The sequence below is a fragment of the Nanorana parkeri genome, unplaced genomic scaffold (assembly GCF_000935625.1).
Source record: "Nanorana parkeri isolate BGI_ZX_2015 unplaced genomic scaffold, ASM93562v1 scaffold2083, whole genome shotgun sequence".
Taxonomy (NCBI): domain Eukaryota; kingdom Metazoa; phylum Chordata; class Amphibia; order Anura; family Dicroglossidae; genus Nanorana; species Nanorana parkeri.
The window spans coordinates 168,607-188,897 of NW_017308351.1; the positions used below are offsets into that span (position 1 = coordinate 168,607).

The 20,291-nt window shown below is 42.2% G+C and overlaps 1 protein-coding gene across 1 annotated transcript in view; it reads right to left on the reverse strand.

The window, feature by feature from the left end:
- Positions 1–1,714: 1,714 nt before the first annotated feature.
- Positions 1,715–20,291, reverse strand: part of SMC1B (structural maintenance of chromosomes 1B) — a 45,493-nt gene continuing 26,916 nt past the window's right edge. Inside the window, exons 18-26 of the mRNA XM_018572603.1 lie at positions 17,164–17,309; positions 14,242–14,395; positions 13,990–14,082; positions 11,938–12,094; positions 8,418–8,572; positions 6,116–6,267; positions 4,704–4,773; positions 4,152–4,262; positions 1,715–1,801 (exon numbers count right to left, since the gene is read on the reverse strand). Of these exons, the coding sequence (XP_018428105.1) occupies positions 1,715–1,801; positions 4,152–4,262; positions 4,704–4,773; positions 6,116–6,267; positions 8,418–8,572; positions 11,938–12,094; positions 13,990–14,082; positions 14,242–14,395; positions 17,164–17,309 (1,125 nt within the window). The remainder of the gene's footprint in view (positions 1,802–4,151; positions 4,263–4,703; positions 4,774–6,115; positions 6,268–8,417; positions 8,573–11,937; positions 12,095–13,989; positions 14,083–14,241; positions 14,396–17,163; positions 17,310–20,291) is intronic.

Consider the following 20,291-nt stretch of genomic DNA (forward strand, 5'->3'; position numbering starts at 1 on the left):
GGTGGGACAGGGACTTAGGTTTGGGGGGGGGGGGGGGGGGGGCAAATGTCAGCTAAACAGTTGCCCTGTGCAACACACACGTTTGAATAAATTAACGCCACTGTATGGTCAAAATGTATCAAAACTAAGAATCTGCAACAAAATCTCTAGATGGATGTCAGGCTGCATACTAGTTCCAAGGATAAGAGGATACATCTATTCACTTATTTATAACGGCCCCAGAACTATTAGGCTGCCCATGAGCCCTCTGGCTTCAATGCCTTATGGACCACTGACCCCAAACAAGTGATCAGAAAATTTGAGCAAAAGTGAGACTTCCCTAACTCTATATATATAATCCAGGATAGTGATTTAAAGAACTGGAGTGGACTCGTGACTGGGGTATGGACATTATTGGGGCTCACATAGATGGGTGTTTTTGCCAAATGCAGCATTGCTTAAATGCATGTATTTAAATGCTAAATGCAGCAAAAAAAAAAAAAAAGGATGGGTTTGACCTGCTTTTCAAATGCATCGTAATAGGACCTGCTGCACCCGAAAAAATGCAATGCAGATCAAACACAGCCTCTAACCTGTCATCTATGCTACTACACTTAAGTAAACCAAAATCTAGTGACATGCATTTTAACGAAAGGGAAACAATATCATTCTTACATATTTTTAACAATCTGCAAATGAGCTTTAAAACAAGTCCTCACTGACCTTTGTAACTGCAGGCTATGTGGAACAACTGATCCTCAGAGTTCATAAAGAAAGCACAGAAATTACAGCTCCCTTCCTATTGCTTCCCCTGCCAGCAATGACTTAGCAGCCTACAAGCCTTCTAATCTAAACAAACAGCAGGAGCGATAAGCTCTTCAGAAATAGCTGCAATTACTTTAGAGTCTCTACTGTGACATTTGAGGATAAATGAGTCAGTGAATTACAGTGCCTGCAGCTACAGAGGCCAGTTAAGAATTGACTTAAGCAAATTTACCACTTCTTAAGAATATGTAAAATCTTTCATGTCCATAGTTTTGACACAGGTTCACTTTAAAGTTTTTAGGTCAGAATGACATTGAGGAAACTAGTATTTTCAGAAGATGATGACAACAATAGTAGCTTCCATGCATAAAAGAGAACTATGGGGTGTTCCCCATAGTTCTCTTTAGGGTCACGGGAGGACATATAATAGCGTCCTCCCGTGACCCAAAGCTCAGTATATCGCAAGCTATAGCTCGCGGTATACGGAGTCTGACGCAGCCGAGACAGATCCTGACAATGCTGTCGAGATCCACCCAGCTGCGTGAATGACAGCTGACTCTGCCTATCTAGAGGCAGAGCCAACTGTACCCGCCCCCTCCCCGTCCGTTCCTCCAGTCAGCACTGGAAGATTGGAGAAGGGAGGGGGGAATCCCTGCGGGGAGCCGTGACTGACAGTCACCAGTCATTTGTGGACTTAATGATACACCCCCCATTCTGAATTAATTATATTCTGCTATATGTCATCTTTTTAATAGCAGATTAAACCATACTATCAAAAGCCTGTCGTTCCATGCCACTAAAAGTGGAAAAAAATCAATTTCATGGGAGATTGCCCAGCATACTTTTACAATACACTATTATCAGTACATGTTTCATGGAAATAATGCACAACATGTGAAAAGAACAAATACAACGCTTGCTGTGTGAACTAAGTGCCAAATAGTAATAGATCAGAGAAATAACCCATCTTCTATGTTCTTCTTTCACTATCAGAGTCTTCATCATCTTCATAGATAGTGAGGTCCAGAGTCAGCACTTGGCTACACATTTCATCATGCTAAATTAAAAAGAAAAGAAAAATTGTCTTTTTAGAGCCAGAGTAATGTTTCCCTATCAGCGTTGGATCAGCTTAACTATTTATATATATTTTGTTGCTCTGAAAGATATCCTTTTGAATAGGGCTGCTCTAGAACAGTGAACTGATTTAATAGGAATACAAAGGAAAAATTTACAAAAATAGAAAAAAAATGCAAAAGCAAAACACCCAAAATTAATGAATCCTTTTTTTCACCCCCAAAATATGGGCTGCTTTCACACAGACAATTTTGTTGCAGGTGACTAGTTCTTTGTGCGAACCCAGTTCGCCTAAGTTTGTCCAAGCCCCCTCAACCTCCACCCCTCTTCCTCCTGGGCCAATCAGTGGCGGCTATTGCAGCGGGGGCATTCCCCTACCCCTCTGACATACAGCTGCAGGAAATGTGCCTGCTGCAACTGATTGGCCTGGGAAGGGGGGGGGGGGCTGTCTGTCACAGTTTTGAGTGGGCTTGGGCAAACGGTATTCGCACCAAGCCTGGGTTCATCACTCGTTATTACTGGTGACACATCATCTGTAGCAGAATCATTCAGGAGAGGGTTTAACTTTACTCTATGGAATTGCTCCCTTGTTGGCCCAGAGCACTGCAAAAATCTCACTTCCTAGCAAGAGAGCAGCATGTCACTGGCCTGGCTAGAGAGGGAGCAATTCCATTAAAACAGGAAAGTTTTCCTTTTTTCCCACATCACTCACCTCTCAATCAAATGCTATAAGAGATCCTTGCTGGTTCGCTGGTTCACCTCCTGAGTGCCGCTAGGGCTTGCATACCAATTCTCTGGAAACAGACTGCGTCCCCATCAGTGAGTCAGTGGTTCTCCAGTATAAATGACACTATGCACATTGAGGAGCTCACGTGGTTCTACTCAATGGATTTGCGCTACTCTTTTGGATACCAATCCTTTCTGTGATGATTCTCAGCCCCTCTCCCAGCTCCCCCCCCCTTTTTTTTCCGCTTCTTCAATAACTTTTTCTTTAGCAATCCCCTTCACGTCCATTTCCTTATTTCTTCTTTTGCTTTCTTTCTTCTCTACTATTTTTGCATAATATAGAACATTTTGGGGAGGTTTGAAGGACTCTTTACCTGCTCTTTGACCTATTCTAAGTATTGATACTATCTTCACCTTTCGCTATATATTTGATAGATACTTTAGTCCTTGGGACGTATTACATTTAGGTTCTGTCTTGCCCTCCTAAACTTGGCTGTATTGTTATTTTGATATTGCATTTTGGTTTTTGTATTCTATGACCTCTTAGAGTCATTTCTGTCTTCCCCTTTAATAAAGATTCATAATTGAAAAAAAACACCAGGAATGCTTTCAATATTAGATACAAAGGAAAAAAGTAGTGCTGCGGAAATAACGATTAATTTCTCGATTAATCGTTAAACTTTTTGATCGATTCAAATTATTTTGATTGCTAATGAAAACACTCCTCTCCGCTGGCTTCCAGGAGTCCCGTCGGAGATACGGTGACGTCACCGGACTCCTCCCCCTTTCCCAAGTGGCTCCGTCGGCTAACGAAGGGAAGGGGGGAGGAGTCCGGTGACTTTGCTGTCCGTGATGGCTCACGAAGGGAAGGGGGAGGAATCTGGTGATGTTGATGTCCGTGACGTCACCGGACTCCTCCCCCTTCCCTTTGTTACCTGACGGAATCACTTGGGCCGGTGAGTTTCATGGTTCATGAGTGCATCGGATGTGTGGACAATGTCTACAAGGCTAAGCTAAAATAAAAATAATATGTATCATGTAAAATCTGCGCTTATGGAACAATGGGAGATATGATTAACCAATATTAAAGCTGGTGCACTAAAGACACTGAGGCCAAAAGATTTATATAATGAATGTGCAGTGCTAAGGGTGATTTGCCCAAGAAACTTTCTGCACGAGCGCCAGCCAAGGCATTGGCCTATACACATACAGCACAGCAATGAAGTAATAAAATGAACTAGGATCACACTAATCCAGCACGTTATTAATCTCACGTGCCCCACTCAAGCGGCGGCCATATTGAGTGGGGCACATGAGATTAATAACGTGCTGGATTAGTGTGATCCTAGTTCATTTTATTACTTCATTGCTGTGCTGTATGTGTATAGGCCAATGCAGTTGGATCTGTATGTGCGCTATATTTAATCGAAATTAATCGATTAAAAAAAATTTGGATTAATCGAACACGAAAATTTTAATCAGTAACAGCCCTAAAAAAAAGTACACAAAAGGAAACCATTTTATATCTTGCTAGGACTAAACCATCTTTCTGAATGTAGAAGACTTCACTGACCAATGGATATATTTTGGACTGGAATGTACTTTACCTCTGTGCACACTCCAATTAAAGCATCCGCTTTGGAAAAAAACTCTTCCTTTAGGGAAATGACCACCATTTGGAAGTGCTGTCTTGTCTGTTCTTTGATGTAACTAGTCACCTATATGAAACATTTGCTGGTTAATATTCTCATGGATAAAAGTGTATGTTAGTCATAGTCATACACACACAGCCATTAACTTTCATTCACCGATTACCCCACGTGCACATGCTCAAATAATTAGATCCCAAAGTCATCTGCCTAAAAAAATGTGTCAGTTTCCCTAATGCACTTGTTTAATAGGCTCTCTTTTGTAACACGGTAAGAACAGAGGGTTTGACTTAGGCCAATACATTAAGGATTAGGGTAGAGGAATTTTGTTACAGAGAGGGGGTAAACCCCAAGGCCAAGTGTTATAGGAACCAAGATCCTCAATACCTGCCTGGCAATGTAATATACAGATCTTTGCAAATCCAACCAATTCAACCATGGCACATACCCAGAGGTCTGCTGTGTTTCCCAATGAATGCTTGCAGAAATTTGTTTTAAACACTGACTTACTTTACCGATGTTACTGTTGTCCAAAGCTGCATCTACCTCATCTAAAATGAAGAACGGTGCAGGACGAAAGCTGCAAAAACAAAGAAGAGGGAAATTAGTCATGTGACCACAATGAAAGGGAGGATCAGAATTTGCTTGCTCCCCTTCAGGCCTTGTTCACACCAAATGCAGAGCAGATCCACTCATGTTTCTGCACACGCAGTGCAGTGGGTGTGTTCCACGTTTTTGATGCGTTCCGGGTCGTTTTTGGTAAAAAAAAAAAAGTTTTAGTTTATCATGGGCTTTCAGTGCGTTCCAGGCATTTGCATGCATTTTTGATGCATTTGCATGCGTTCCAGAGCAGTTAAAATAGGGCTTGCTGCAGTTTTTTCACCTGCTCTGGAACTGCTCTGGACCTGCACACTGCGATGTGAAATGGAGCAAAACATACCATTGGAATACATTGGACGCAGTTTTGATCCGATCTGCACCTGCTCCGCACTTGGTGTGAACAAGGCCTCAGCAAAGTGGGTGGATTTGTAACGGAAACTATACTTGCTTTTGGGATGATAATGAGGTTTGAATCTATTAATATTAAATATAGCATTCTCTTGTCCCCCAGTTCAAAGCAAATGCAGGCCTTCATTAAGTCATTTGCCAGGTCGCTCCACATTCCAAACAACAGAGATCTGCTACTCTGGTCATTTGGCGTGTGATCTTTATTGCCCCAGTACGACTTAACAAGTGAGAGTCCCAAATCACCCTCTAAACCTTTTTTGGAGCGGCAGAGCGCACTGTGCAGGTCTTGACAGAGAGAGAATGCTACAGTAGTAGCGGAGGTGCGTCTAATTAGATTTCCCTTTACTTCCTGAAAATCAGTGACTAGACATGTGACCATGCACATCATCTCAGGAGAGGAAAATGCCTTTCCCTGAAATCTCATGAGATTGCAGACGAGATCTCCCGGCAATGCTCTGCTGATGTAACCCTCCCAGGATGCAACACTTGGCAACATTACTGTACATGATTTGTACCAAAACTGAAGTAGATTAACCCTATTTGTAGGTAAATGAAAAACAAGTTTGTTTAACTAATAAATGAAAGTTGATTTTAAATCAGCATGTAGAGCTGCACACTGATCTGATTTTTAGTGAAAGGGGGTAAAGGTTCACTTTAAGCTCCAATGTTGAGTACTTGGGCCACTCAACTGCATAGTACATTTTATCACAAAGGTGAAATTAGCCTTTAAAAAACAGGGGCTCAAAAGGTAAGTCCACCTTCATCGCCGGCCTCCGATTACAGCAAAATGGGCTTTCTCTGGACTCTTTAAATAGCAAAGAATAAGCCTGAAATGATGTTCTGTCAAGTGTGATCAATGGACAGGCACGCGGCATTATGGTTTTCATGGCAAGGTGCTCAGATTCTAATCTCACCTGTGAATAGCAAAGACCAGAGCCAGCGCAGCTACAGACTTTTCTCCTCCAGACAAGTTGTCCATAGGCATAAATCTCTTCCCTGGAGCTACACAGTTGTAGCCAATTCCATCAAGATACGGTTCCTCTGAATTCTCAAGAATAAGAAAGGCCTAAGCAAATGTAAGTGTTAAAAAGTTAAGGCTGAAAGGAAAAACATTTTTGGTCTCCCAAAAAATGAATTCTAAACACTATGGGGGGAATTTAACAAAACTGGAGTAAACTAAATCTGGAGCAGTTGCTCATAATAACCAATCAGCTTCTCTCTTCAGTTGGTTCAGTTAAGATATGAAAATGAAAGAGAGAAGCTGATTGGTCGCCATGCACAGCTGCTCCAGATTTTGTCTGTTCCAGTTTTGATAAATTCCTCTCAATATATACAGATTTTTTTTTCCTAATGTTCATTTCTGCGCTAGTCTCAACAATGCTATGGGAAAGAGGCGGAGCTTAATGAAAAGCGGGCAGAGCTCCACAGCAGCACAGATCTGACATGTTTTTTTTTATATTCAATTTTTATTGAGGCACAAGTTTTTAAGTACAAATCAAGTATATTATCAGGTGCAGTCAGCAAGCGATAAGGCAATACACAAAAGTCTGCTTCTCATCAAGTAAGGCACAATACTTGCGCAACTGAACCTTGGAAAGACAAGGATAAAGAAAACAACAGGAACAGAAGAGAGCAAGACGACAGCTGGAAAGAAAAGACGGGTGTATTGCTTGTAGACGATCTGGTGTATAGTACCAGCGTGCAAGCAGTTTGAATACAGATCTGACATGTTAATAAAATGTGCTTGACATTTCATTTGTATTCAGCAGTCTGGCTCCTGGCTGACATATTGGAACTGACAAAAATGATATGAGGATGAATTTCTGAACAGCACTGTGCAGTGATATCCAGCACAGCTAAAGCAGGGTTACAGCAGAGTTGGTAGGAAGTACACATGATAACATTAAAAGAGGAACTGAGTTCCTTTGCCTGCCTCAAAAAAAGGCAGGCAAAGGACTAGTCACCAGTGTTACCCATGGTCTTCCAGCACCTGATCCTTTCTCCATTACTTACCATGTCTTCTTCTGCACTGTGTCTCCATGTGGAGTCGGCCATCTTGGGAGAAGCAGGGCTTTGCCTTCTCATGTCTCCAGCAAGGATAAAAATGAGCAGCAAAATAGCAACATCACCAAATCTCACTCCAATTCTCCTGAGACTAGCAGTCAGAGGCAAGAGTGCCTTAGATCTCAAACTGCAGATATCTAGCTATGAGGCTGTAGGCTCCAGAGTGTCTAGGCACCCTCACATACCAGGAAGTGCACTGCTGTATTCAGGAGGAATTTAAAGCAAAAGGTACAATTCTCGGATACTGCTTAGGCACGTTGAACATTTTTAGATGTCCCCTATAACATAGCAGTTATTTACCATTTGCGTACTGGTCCACTTTAATGCACACCAAACATTATGAAAAAAAATAGTTAGTTGTAAATAATATCCTAATTTAGCCTATTATAATCACAGATGACATTGTCAATGTTTGTCAAGAGATTGCTCCCATGCTCTGCGTAAAATGTATTCTGCAGCGTATATGTTTGGCCCTCAGAGTGCATAGAAAGAGCCTAATTTTTTTTTTCATATTACCCTCCTTGCCTTTGAAGTCTTGTACAACTACAGACAAACATCTGGTTGGGGAGGAGAGAGATTGCTTACATTGAACCAGTGAGATATGCTGGATTTACGTCAATAAATAGACAAATTTGACTTGCAAGTGGAGTGCTGGAGTCCCTATCTCTATCAGATTGCTTACATGACACAACAAGCAACTTACATTGCTTATATGACACAACTATAGTCATTATTGCAAAATTTGTAATGCCGCAGAAATGAATGACAGAGTCAAAAATGAAATACAGGCAATGTTTCTACCCTCAATTACATTAGAAGCTGAGCAGGCAATGTATGTAAAGGCCAGGGTGGACAGGCTTTTGTTCACTTGAGAACTGCTCATCTCCCCATACAAGTCTTTTGGAATGTAAATCAGACGAAATAGGTTAAATGCACCTGTAATAAATTCTGAATGAACTTAGAAGCATCTCAAACCGATGTCTAAAGCATGCTGCATTTGCCCATCGAATAAACCCCTAATGCAATCATTCCTCTACTGCAAGGTGCAATTCCTGGACAATACAAAGGCTGTGATTGCATTATAAAAAGTAACCAAAATCCAGAAAATGCTGACTTCATATCTACGGAAGAGATAAATTTAAATAGGCAAACCTGAGCGCTGTTATTTCTGCAGAGCTTCTTGTAGATCTGATCGATAGCTACAGAAACATGCTCAAAACACTGGCTAAAAAGCTCATATCTCTTCTTCTTCACCTGCTCAAATTGTGTCCTACACAGACTGGCTTTCCTTCTGCTGGTCTCAAAAGCTATGAGAAAAATAAACAGTCTCACTGTTACACTGCCCCACAGGAGTTTACATTACCACCAATACTACAGCATGACAACGACTTGCACGGTTCTCTGAGGAAGATGGGACACTAAGGGCCGGCTCACACCACAAACTCCGCATTCCAGTGCATTCGGCCTCTGGAACGCAAGCCGGCCAGCTCCCTGCGTTCAGGGGCAGGAGGCAGGGCTGGATTTCCCACAAGGGCAACCAAGACCCGGCATTGGGGCAGCAGGGAGTAGAGGGGCAGCATGGGTGTGGAATTCCTATCTCCCGATGCCCAGGACATGCATTTCCGGGCGCTGAGCGGGTAGTTGTTTTTTACATTTAGCCCTGCTTTGGGCAAGCAGGGCTAAATGTACAGCGGGGAAGCATCTGCTTGTTTTGTACAAGTGATCTCGTCGAGGGTTGGAGGGCGCATTGAGGAACCTGGCCTTGGGGCAGCAGAGAGAGTAAATTTGGCCCTGGTGGGAGGGGGTGTAGTGGTACATTGAAATTAATGGCTTTGCAGCCACGACCCCTGCCCACAGTGCAAGCGCCCATACAAAATTCAGCTTCTGACATTTCTGCCACACACACGGATACATATGTTGGTGCCCTTGCACGAAAAAAGAAGTACCCACAATTTTCTCTCAAATAACTTGAAACTGACAAAGGTAATTTGGATCCATCATTGTATACTCCATAGAGAATATTTTAAATACTAAAGCAAATGAAATGGCATGGACAAACATGATGGCACCGTTAACTGAATATATTTTAGCACAACCTTTATAGGCGGTCAATGCAAAGAAGTGATTTCTGTAGTTCTCAATGAGACTTCTGCATCTGCCAACAGGGAGTTTGAACCAGAGATAACTGCTTTTAATTTCATTGTTTTTCAGGAGAAATTAAGCATTGATTCAATAAGCTCTAAAGGCACCAACTTACTGTATTTGTCCATGTCTGTATATATGGTGACACTTAATCATTTCAGATCAGTAAGCAGAGAGATGTGCAAAGCAAATCAATATAATATCGTATTCCAATCCATAGAGATTTTGTTTAAGGGTTCATCTCTAAAGTACACCTGCTATTATCGAAATATGATTTTTTTTGTCATTATCTTTCTCTGCCAGAAAGAAGTAGCTGATGGAATTAACTATGGTGAGGTAGTACAATACATGGTGATCCATGGATCTTATGCAGAGCTCCCTCCAGCACTTTTTTCTTTTATTGTAAGTTGCTATGATATCACTGAAGCTGGTCAGTTTTAGCATCCAGTGTGGAGCAGAGTTAACGCACGTGTGTTAATATACTTTTGTTTTTGCTTGTTACCATGCATTGTGGTAAGGCAGCAAGCACACTAAAACCGCAAAATGAAACAGGCATGTACCATTTTGGACAATACATTGCACCACAACGCAAGGTAGTGTGCGACTATGCGTTGTGTTGTACTGCCATACATGTGTGTTGGAGCTGTGTTGCCATAGTTCACAGGGTTTGCAATTCAAGTGAATGGGAGCGCAGGTCCATTTCAATGCCATCGCAGTGTGAACCCAGCCTTATAGCCAACCAACACCTCTCCTACAGGCAGAGCAGAGTGTCTGACCTCCTGTTCAGATGTAGTATCTTTGACTTGAACTGTAGGGAGAGGCAACGCCAGAAGCACGCATTTAAACAAAAAAAAGAGGTACACTCTATGTGCAAATGTTTGTAGACATGCGACTATCACAGTTAAATAAACTTGTTGGACATCCCATTCCAAAACCATGGGCATTAATCTGGTGTCAGTCCCTCTTTTGCAGCTAAAACTGCTTCCACTCTTCTGGAAAGGCTTTCCACAACATTATGGAATATGTCTGAGTTTGTACCCATTCAGCAAAAAGAGCATTTGCTAGGTCAGGTTCCGATATGAAACAAGAAGACTTGGCTAGCAACCAGCCTTCCACTTTATCCTAAAGATTTGCTCTGTGCAGGCCACTTAAATGTCTCCATACCAAACTGGTCAAACTATGTCTTTATGTAGCTGGCTTTGTGCAGAGAGGTGCAGTCATGCTGGAACAGAAAAGGACCTTCCCCAAACCTTTGCCGTTTCCACAAGTTTGCAAACAAAATGTCTTTGTATACTGCAGCATTAACACGACTCTTTAATGGAAACACCTGAGCTCTTGGACAAACTTTTGGCCATGTGGTAGGTGTGATGGTCAGGTGTCCATAAACTTTATTACTAGGGATGCAGCGATATATCGGCCGCCGAAACATATAGGCCGAAAATGGCACTTTTGACAAAATGCCGAAAGTGCCATTTTGTGGCCGAAATAGCGGTGCATCCGTTCCTTCTCTCCTCCCCACTAGGCGATGCTCTGTGTCCCAGCAGGGAGGAGAGAAACTGTCACAGGAGGCTGAGTGCTGCTGGAGGACAGCGCTGTGAGCGGCCGCTCCGCCTCCTGTCACAGATCGGGAGAGCGGTATGGGCGGAGACAGGTCCGCTCGCTCAGCCTCCTGTGACAGCGTATCAGGAAGGAGAGCGAGTCCAAACATTCAGTGATCGCTGAGTGTTTGTAGATAATTGAGGACATGGTAATTGAGGACAAGCTCAAATAGCTTTTTCCACACACCTGTGTTACTCCTACTACTCCACCACTGTTCTGTGGAGTTTCCTGTCTTTTAACCCCTCCTCCTGTGGGGCAGTTAACACTTGGTTGCCAGATATACCCCAAAAACTTTGTTCCATATAGTGTAAATGGCTGAAAGGGTGTGTTCTTGGCAAAAATAAAATATTTGAAGAAAATTTGAAAAAGTAAGAATAAAAAACATTTTCGGTTTTGACTTTTTTTCATTTCGGTTTTTAAATGTTCATTTTGGTGCACCTCTATTTATTGCAATATGTTAAGATGGTAACTAGACTGTTAAGCAGACATTGCCTCACATGCACACATATTAAATGTATTTCCAGAGTGCCCTAAAAAAATGAAATCTGTGAAGCAATAGTATATGGATGGCAATCAGGGCTTGGATTGTTGTGCTCTGGCTTGCCCCCCTTGTGGGGCTCCCTTACTGGCCAGTAAATGTATTGAATGCAATCTAAAGGAAAGCTGCCCAGCTAAAAACAAAACAAACATATGCACTGTCAAATGGAGGTGCCTACTCCACAGTTCATAGCAAGTTGGATATTTGCTATTAACTCTGCCACCTTGAGTTTATTTTCAGTGCTGGAACCCACAGACAGCAGCCACTTGCTGTCCACTGACCTACTGCACACTGAAGATTGCCAGAAGACAAGCAATACAACCTTACAAAGAAAACAGATCTTAGAAATCTTAAACCGGCTATTAATGTTATAAACAGTAATGTCCTTTTTACCATCTGTGGTTTCTTGAAACTTGCCACTGATATTCTGGAGTTTCTCCAGAGCTCTCAGATTTGGAGCACATGTCTTCAGCAGAATGTTTTCATGAGAAATACATTGTTGACGCATTCGCATAAGTTCAGCTGAGAATTCATTGTCTGTCATTAACACCTGTACAATTGATAAATGCATATCAGGAAGCAGCCAGTATTCGATTCTGAACGTACCATATTAAAACCATACTACAGAGATATTTTAACACATGAAAACAGCTAATACGTTCCTGCTAGCAAGCTTGATATACTAAATGTAGCTGCAGACAAGGAGGTACGGTATGACCATGCATGCACAATGTGGCTGGTATACACATGTGCATGGTCACATCAGGTAAACATGCATGCTTTGACAAACTGCAGCCTGCCTCTCTATACTAGCTGAAAATAAGGCTCAATTTATTGACCTATATACGTCGTTATTTGTCAAAACGTTTCAGCCATGACAAAATAACACCATACAGCAACAGGCCCAGCACAATTCTTCAACTTCAAGCCCCATGAGCAGCTGACTGCAGATGTCTCCCTACCTCTGCCCCCTCCTTGATCTCCTCGGTGTCTCAGATGTCCGTCCGTCCAAAGCCGCGCCACATTCTTACCTCCAAACCACGTCTACTCCTCTCGCTAACCAATCCAGAGAAGACAGCAGGAGTCTGACCCCACCCATTTGGCTGTCTCCACCTACAATGTCCAGGATTGCGGAGACTGGTCGTTACGCCCTGCTCCTGACCAGGCCCCCTTCTATGGTGGTAGTTCTGACACTGATCTGGCGTGACACTGAAGTGACAGCTGTCACCCATTCAAGTTAAAGATCAGGTGACAGCAGCTGCATGTAAACGCCTGCACACCGCATGTAATGGTATGTGATATGATTCATGTACATTTGGTTAGGAATCAATCACTCTCCCTGGACGCATCGATTATGCATCCAGGGAGAGTGTTTTCTAACTGCATGTAATATCACATACCATTACATGCGGTGTGCCGGCGTTCACATGCAGCTGCTGTCACCTGATCATTACCTTGAATGGATGACAGCTGCCGCTTGTAAATGCCAGATTAGGGATTCCTGCTGCAGAAAAACGCAAGTTCCTGACACAGAAATCCCTAATTGCACCTAAACATACAGATATGAATAGGGCCCTATTGTGTGTTTATTGGTGTACGTAGTACCATACCGCATATGGTTAACTTGAATTTTGAAGTATGATATTTGGCAAGCTGCCCATGGGAGAAATACATTTGTTGAGTGGCCCCCGAGTGAATTGAGTTTGAGGCCCCTGCTTTGCACCAAATGGCAGCTGGTCATCTAAGGGAATACTAGACTGCAAGTGTACTGGAAAATAATGGCACTTTCCTGCTCTACCATCTTTAATTAACCGCTTCCCGGCCGGCCGTTGTAAAAAAACAGCCGGCCGGGAGCTTCCTGAATGTAACAGGCCGTGTATATGCGGCCTGTTAGACCCGCCCGTGCGGTGCGCACGAGCAGGAAAGACACAAGATTTAAAAACAGGCAGCGATGCCTATTAACATACAAGCGATACGCCGGCTATAGAGCCGGCGGATCACTTGTATAAACTGCCGGCCCGTTTCAGTACAGCGTTGCATGACGGAATAAATGTCAGTCAAAGTACCACAGTGCTGAATACTGAAAAATGGCCTGGCCAGGAAGGGGGTCTAAACACCTGGTCTTCAAGTGGTTAAAACATCTTCTCTTGTCATAAGAAACTTATGAGGCACCAAGCGCTGGGAAGGTCACTTAACAATGGATAAAGATAGTTATATATTGAGTATGAGGCAGAGGGTGTGGGGAAGTTGAGGAGGTGGGGAATGGGGCCTTTTGTTGGCTCAGAGTTGGGCTTTAAACCCAGGCTCTTTAGGGGCAGGGACTAATTTGAATTGTCTTCTGAAGACTGTAGGGTGCTGACTAATATGTAGGCGCACTATAAATACAGGAAATAAATAAAACTGTCACGTGGAAGAAACATTTATGAAGCAATAATAAAGAGTTACCTTTAGATTATGAGGAAGATCGCCATAGTCTATGCGAAAAGTCCCTTCTCGTTCATAGATTTCAGTAGCAGTTAGAGTGCTTTCACTTTCTACCTGTAGTTACATTGCACACAGACTTTTTTCAGTTTGTCATGATATCTAGCATGCATAATGCAGATTACATGGAATATAACTGACATACATTTTTGTTATAAATATCTTATGTGCACCAATCATATGATGGGTGGAAAAAGCCTCTGGTCTAGACCTCACCTCAACTTCCATGATATCATCCAAACAGCCGGCTAGTAGAGTTATCGGCAAATCTTGTACTTTACAATCCAGGAGTAAATTGTGTTTTTCTAACCTCTTCTGTTCTATCAGACTTTCAATGGTCATTGCTTCCTTCTGCTTCTTGCCAATTTCTCTTCAGATGCAAAACAAAGAAATATTAGGAATGAATGTACATTTTATTTTGACTTTCGAATCTCCAGTAATCAATGTAAAATAACAGGATTTTTGTACTAACTGCAAAATCCATTTTTAGGAGTTCATGGAGAGACATAGGAACTAAAACATTGGGTTATACTGCCGCCTACATGAGGATTGAATGCTGGCACACACAAAAACTGTAGGTCACCCCACGATAACCCCTTCCACTGCCCCACCCTCAATGGACTCCAAGAAATTGATTTTACAGTGAATAGAAAAATTATCTTTTCTTTCTACTTCCATTAAGGGATACAGGAAGTCTTAAAGCTTTAGGACATCCAAAAGAGAGGTAGGCAACAAAAACCAAATGCTAATAGGCTCAAGGTAAACAGAAACTGGGGACTGCATGTAGCTTAACATCCTGCAGACCAACCAAGGTACATAAATGGGTGGTCCGCTGCCCCATTGTTCCGGGAGGACGTACCTGTACCTGCAAGATGAGATGGGAAACTTCCAGCAGCCCATCACTAGCCCCAAACATTCCATGGCTGTTCAATGACCAAGAGATCCACTGGTTTGTCAAAGCAAAGTCACAGCTAAAATGGGCTGAAGAGCAGGACCTGTCCTAAAGATGGATGAACCCTCCACTGGAATGGTGGCTTGCCTTGCTAAGGCAGGACACTGCCCTATCCACATGTGAGGATAGACCACCTAAAAGTCCTCTTCAAGTGGATACAACGTTAAAAAGCTTAGGGGGAGCAAACATCTTGTCAGGGTGTTTCTAATTCTCGCAGAGGAAGACTTAGGCAGTTTTAGCGGTTCTAAAAGGACCCATGATTAAGAATAACACTGGTAGAAGCAACAGGTTGATCCTCTAGATTTAAAGTGGTGTGCAATGCATTAATAAGAGGTCTCCTTTAATTTGACAGTAATAGCAGAAGACTGCAACTCCTCTTTCTTAGTGACTAATTGCTCGGAGGCCATGGGCAGATCAGACATAGAATCTGCAGGGAAAGGTGTTGAAGTGCGCTCTTGAGTCAGCAAATACCTGTGTGATTTGGGCCATAAATGACTGCAGAAACAGTCAGCCAAGAGGGGAGAAGAGCCAACTACATCCAATGCAGCTAGGGAAGACTCTGAAGATGGGAAAGACTATAGGATCAGAGGGTAGCATAATTCCAGGCTGCAGACATCAGCAACATCAGTGGGCAAGCTGAAAGCGGCACCAGAGCTGTTAGCAGAGTGTGAGCTGGGGGTACCCCATAGAGCAGGACTGTCTCTCCCCGTGTCCAATATCAGCCATGTTTTGACCATACAGTAGTTAAGCAAAGTAAGGCTCAGGGTATGAGGCAAGGCCTTAGGTTCTCACAAACCCAAACAGCCGGTATCTGGTGAGGGTCAGGTGGCCATAGGTTACCACGTTCACTGAAGGCGGACAGTAGGAACAGACCGAAGATCAGAGTTCCACGTGGCTGTTTGCAATGCAAGATCAGTAGTGGGGAGATGCTTCCTTGACGATGAATGTCGTGAAAGAGCATGCAGAACGTGTGTGCAACACTCCACCCAGTGGACGACATCAATCCCTCAGTATTTACCCTTTCCATACTAGGAAAGGGCAGGAATTTTAAAAGGCACCCAATGAGTCAAGCAAATGAGGGGGCTCCTGATGTCAAGTGTAATCAGCTTATTCAGAGTGAGTCTTCAGAGACAAGACAAGAGCTGAGGCAATGCCAATGACTCTGGAAACTGCTCCCCAGCTAACTTGTTACCAGAATGGAGTCTGAAAAGTGGCTTATGTGGAACCTAGTGCCTGAAGGTCACTTCCAGGCCAGGCCTGCAAGCTCCAGTTCAGCAGGGCTTGGACAATGCACTCCAAGTCAGACTGAGGACAGCTGTAATCGAAGAGACAAGCTCTGGCAGAGATTGGAAAAAATGTTAAACAGAGCTAAAGAAAAGACATCCATCCTCCTAGGATTCTAGCAAAAATCTGAGGCATGCTGGTATACAGTTTTTTTTGCTTGCCAGTGTCCAGTCCTCCTGCAGGTGGCAGTATAACATCACAGTAACTTCCTGTGTTAATCCTCAGAGGATGAGAAAGAAATATATTTTTGGCTATAAACTTGGTGTATATAAAACCTGACCTTATAATTCACAGAAATGTGCTGTTGAACACATATATACTATATGTTACTATGTGCGTTACACACAAGCCTTGTGCATGTGTTTTAAGGGTGATTTATTTAAGGGCTTATTCAATGCTGTTAAAAAGCCAAGACGCATCCAGACACCAAACAATGCACATGATTTTTAACACATTACATACACCAGTAACACCTGCACTATGTAGAAAGAAGAAAAAGGGGTGTGTGCTTTTGGTGGGTAGATGCATGTTGAAAACGGATAGGAAATGGAAAGGCAGATGTACTGCAAAGCATTTTGCAACATACACTCATATACTGTACACACACACTTTTTATGGAGCCCTCAGCACACAGCAAGGGAAAGGGGAGTCACCTCTCTGATTTATTCAGTTGTCAGTAAATTGGAGCTTGAGAGATTGAACTCTGTAAAGAGTAGGACTTTTTCAGCAAAAAAGTAAGACTAGTCAAGCAAACCTATGAAAGGGAGCCCACAACTCCACCTAGGTCACAAAATATATGCAATATTTCATATTTACCTAAATAAAATAAATGATGAAAGCGCTGACCATGATGAATAATGCTAAACCAATATACATTCCCTTTCATGAACAAACACAGTTACCTGTTAATGTTTAGCAGCTTCTTTCGGGTTTCTTCAACCAGTTTCTGAGCTTCAGAGACCTCAGAGTGTTTAAGAGTCAGATGATTTTTGAATTCCAGTTGCTGAGATAAGGCTTCATCAACTAACCTGAGATATCGCCGTTCATCCTATATAATATCAATTAAAATCAGCTAGGAAACAGATGAGTGCACACCAGAATATTCCAACGGACAATTAATTCCCTAAAGTCAGATACACAGGAGATTCACGTAATGGAAAAATCCCCAACACAGCATAACCTGCTAAATACACTCCCAAAACTTTGAGTCGGGGTGGGGGAACAGATAAAAAAATGTACTTGTCTAGGGATGGTGTGAACAGGCCCTAAATGAGAAAAGGAGGCACTTTATGTCACAAGTTATAGGCCTGCACAAGAACCTGTCGAATCCACCTAAAAATAGCAGATCTAAAAGCCAGAGAAGCTCTTTTAGGGCCTTCTGGAATAAACAAATAGGAAATTCAACTACAGTAATACCTTGGTTTACGAGCATAATTCGTCCCGGAAGCATGCTTGTAATCCAAAGCACTTGTATATCAAAGCGAATTTCCTCATAGGAAATAATGGAAATTCAGATGATTCGTTCCACAACCCAAAAATATTCATATAAAAATAATTACAATACAATACTGTAATATAATACTCTACAAAATATAAAGAAAAATAAACCAATTACCTGTACATTCGTGGCTGGTGTGAGGGGGACAAGAGAGAGGAGGATTATTGTGTAGGACGACTTTCACTATCACTAACGGAATCACTGCTATCTCTTGGCTCAATGGAATCTTTTTCATTTCGTGAAACCTTAACAAGGAATCTATCCAATGTGACATTGCATTGTCGTTAAACAGACTCATCGCTCGCACTGCTACAGCCTTATTCGGGTGGTGCTTTTCTACAAATTATTGCAAGACATTGCTTGTATATCAAAGCAAAATTTTTCAGAAATGTTTGCTTGTCTTGCAAAAACACTCTCAAACCAAGTTACTTGTAAACCAAAGTATTACTGTACTTAAAAGAAGCAGTGGCTAAGAAATACATTTTGGGGGGTTAGAAAAAGCCGTCAACCCAGGTGGTTCTATCTGAGATTTGTAAGAAGTACAAAAAGCACAATATTTTCCTGCTCAAAGCTGAACCTTACACATAGTCCAAATTAGGTCCGTCCTTTTGTTGGCAAACTTGGTTTCCACTGGATGAACAATCTTTTTGCACATGTATTATTCCATTGTAAAACATTCAAACTATTAATACTGCAGACATTTCTTAACCCCCAAAGAGTCATTTCATATCTGTTATATCATATTTGGTTATTGTTTGTACATTTTTTCTCAGAAAAAAGAACTCCAGGCTGAAAGAATTTGACATACAGTTTTAAAATGTCTACACTTTATCCTAAACTAAAATTAGAAAAAGTTGTTTATAAATACACTTTAATGTACAAATATCCAACCTTCTTTGGGCCTAGGAATAGGATTTTGTTCTAAATATAAAATCCTTTTCTCGGAGTCCATTGAGGGACACAGCTCTGAAGAATTCTTATAATTAGGGTTATGCTGCTGCCTCTAGGAGAAATGGACACTAGGCAAACAAAAATTTAAAGCCTGTCACTTTAAGGACATAGCCCTCCCACCTGCCAGTTGTAACAAGCAGTACAGGAGTAAATGAGGGGAGGGAGCTGTGTTCCTCAATGAACTCAGAGAAAAGGATATTACGGTAAGAACAAAATCCTATTTTCTCCATTGAGGGAAACCGCTCTTGAAAAATTCTGCTACAGCCAGGGATGTTCAAAAGCTGTCCAAACAGAGGGGTGAGCAACACACAACTAAAAGAACCAGTTTAACAGCAAAAAATGTAAATGCAAAAATACATTTAAACAGCCGTTTGAATTAGTTTTCTGCCAAAACTAGCATTAGAGGAGGCAGAAACATCAACTTCATAAAACTTAGCAAAAGTCTGAACAGAAGACCAAGTTGGGGCCTTGCAAATTTGAGAAACAGAAGCCTGATTTAGAAATGCCCACAAAGTACTAACTGCTCTAGTAGAATGGATCCGAACAAGCAGTCAGGATACAGGTCCAGGTACAACGCCAGGCAAATGGCCCTCAATTCCAGGACATTGACTAAAAGATTTCAATTCCTCCAGGGACCAACTACCCTGCACAGACAGATGATCTGAGACACCGGCCCATCCTACAAGACTGGCATTAAATGAAAATTCTTAGGCAGGGCAGCCATTATTTCCTAGGTACTTAAGAAGCATATTTGTACATTAACATGTATCTATAGACAGCTTTTTCTTATATTTAGTTTAGAATAAAGTGCAGAAATATTAGCACTTTATGTGGAGTTTTTATTGCTATCTGTGTCCTGGTCAGGGAAATTCACCCTCTCTATTTTGTTACGGTGACCACTGTCACTGAATCAATGGAAAATCCAAAATTGTTGTCACTAAACAGTAGTGCAGAGAAAGCTTCTAACGGGGATACCTGTTTCAGTGAAAAAAAAAGAGGGAATTTCCCTTCACTTTGGAGAGATGTCCTGTAGTTTTCCAGGACAGGAAGTGAAGGGAGATTTCGCCAATAGGGCACATCCAGCAATAAAAACCTGACCAAAATATTTCCACTTTCAATATACTTTAAGAACATCATACATATTAGTAAGAGAATATCTCAGGGTAAGGCCACCAAGATGTTTAATAATTTTTTATGCAATTTTTGATGCAAACTCCATTCAAAAATCATATGTATGGTCATGTTCCTATACGGCTAAGCCCCATTATACCAAGGTCTGCTTTGTACTTCTGCATTATCCAAATGAGGAGAGAGAGGGTATACAGGGAGAGAGGGGGTACCGAGAATGCTGCTACCGAGATCAAAGGGAGTTTGATCTCGGTAGCAGATCTACTACCGAGATCAAAGGGAGTTCGTATACTGAACTCCCTTTGATCTCCTGTCACAGAGCCGTGCCGGTCCCGGTCGCATCGGGCACAGCGGATCTCGGGACCAAACACGGCAGTGACAGATGCTGATACAAGTGATCGAGCGTCTATAGAGACGCTCGATCGCTTGACTGTGTTAAGCTCCCGGCCGGCC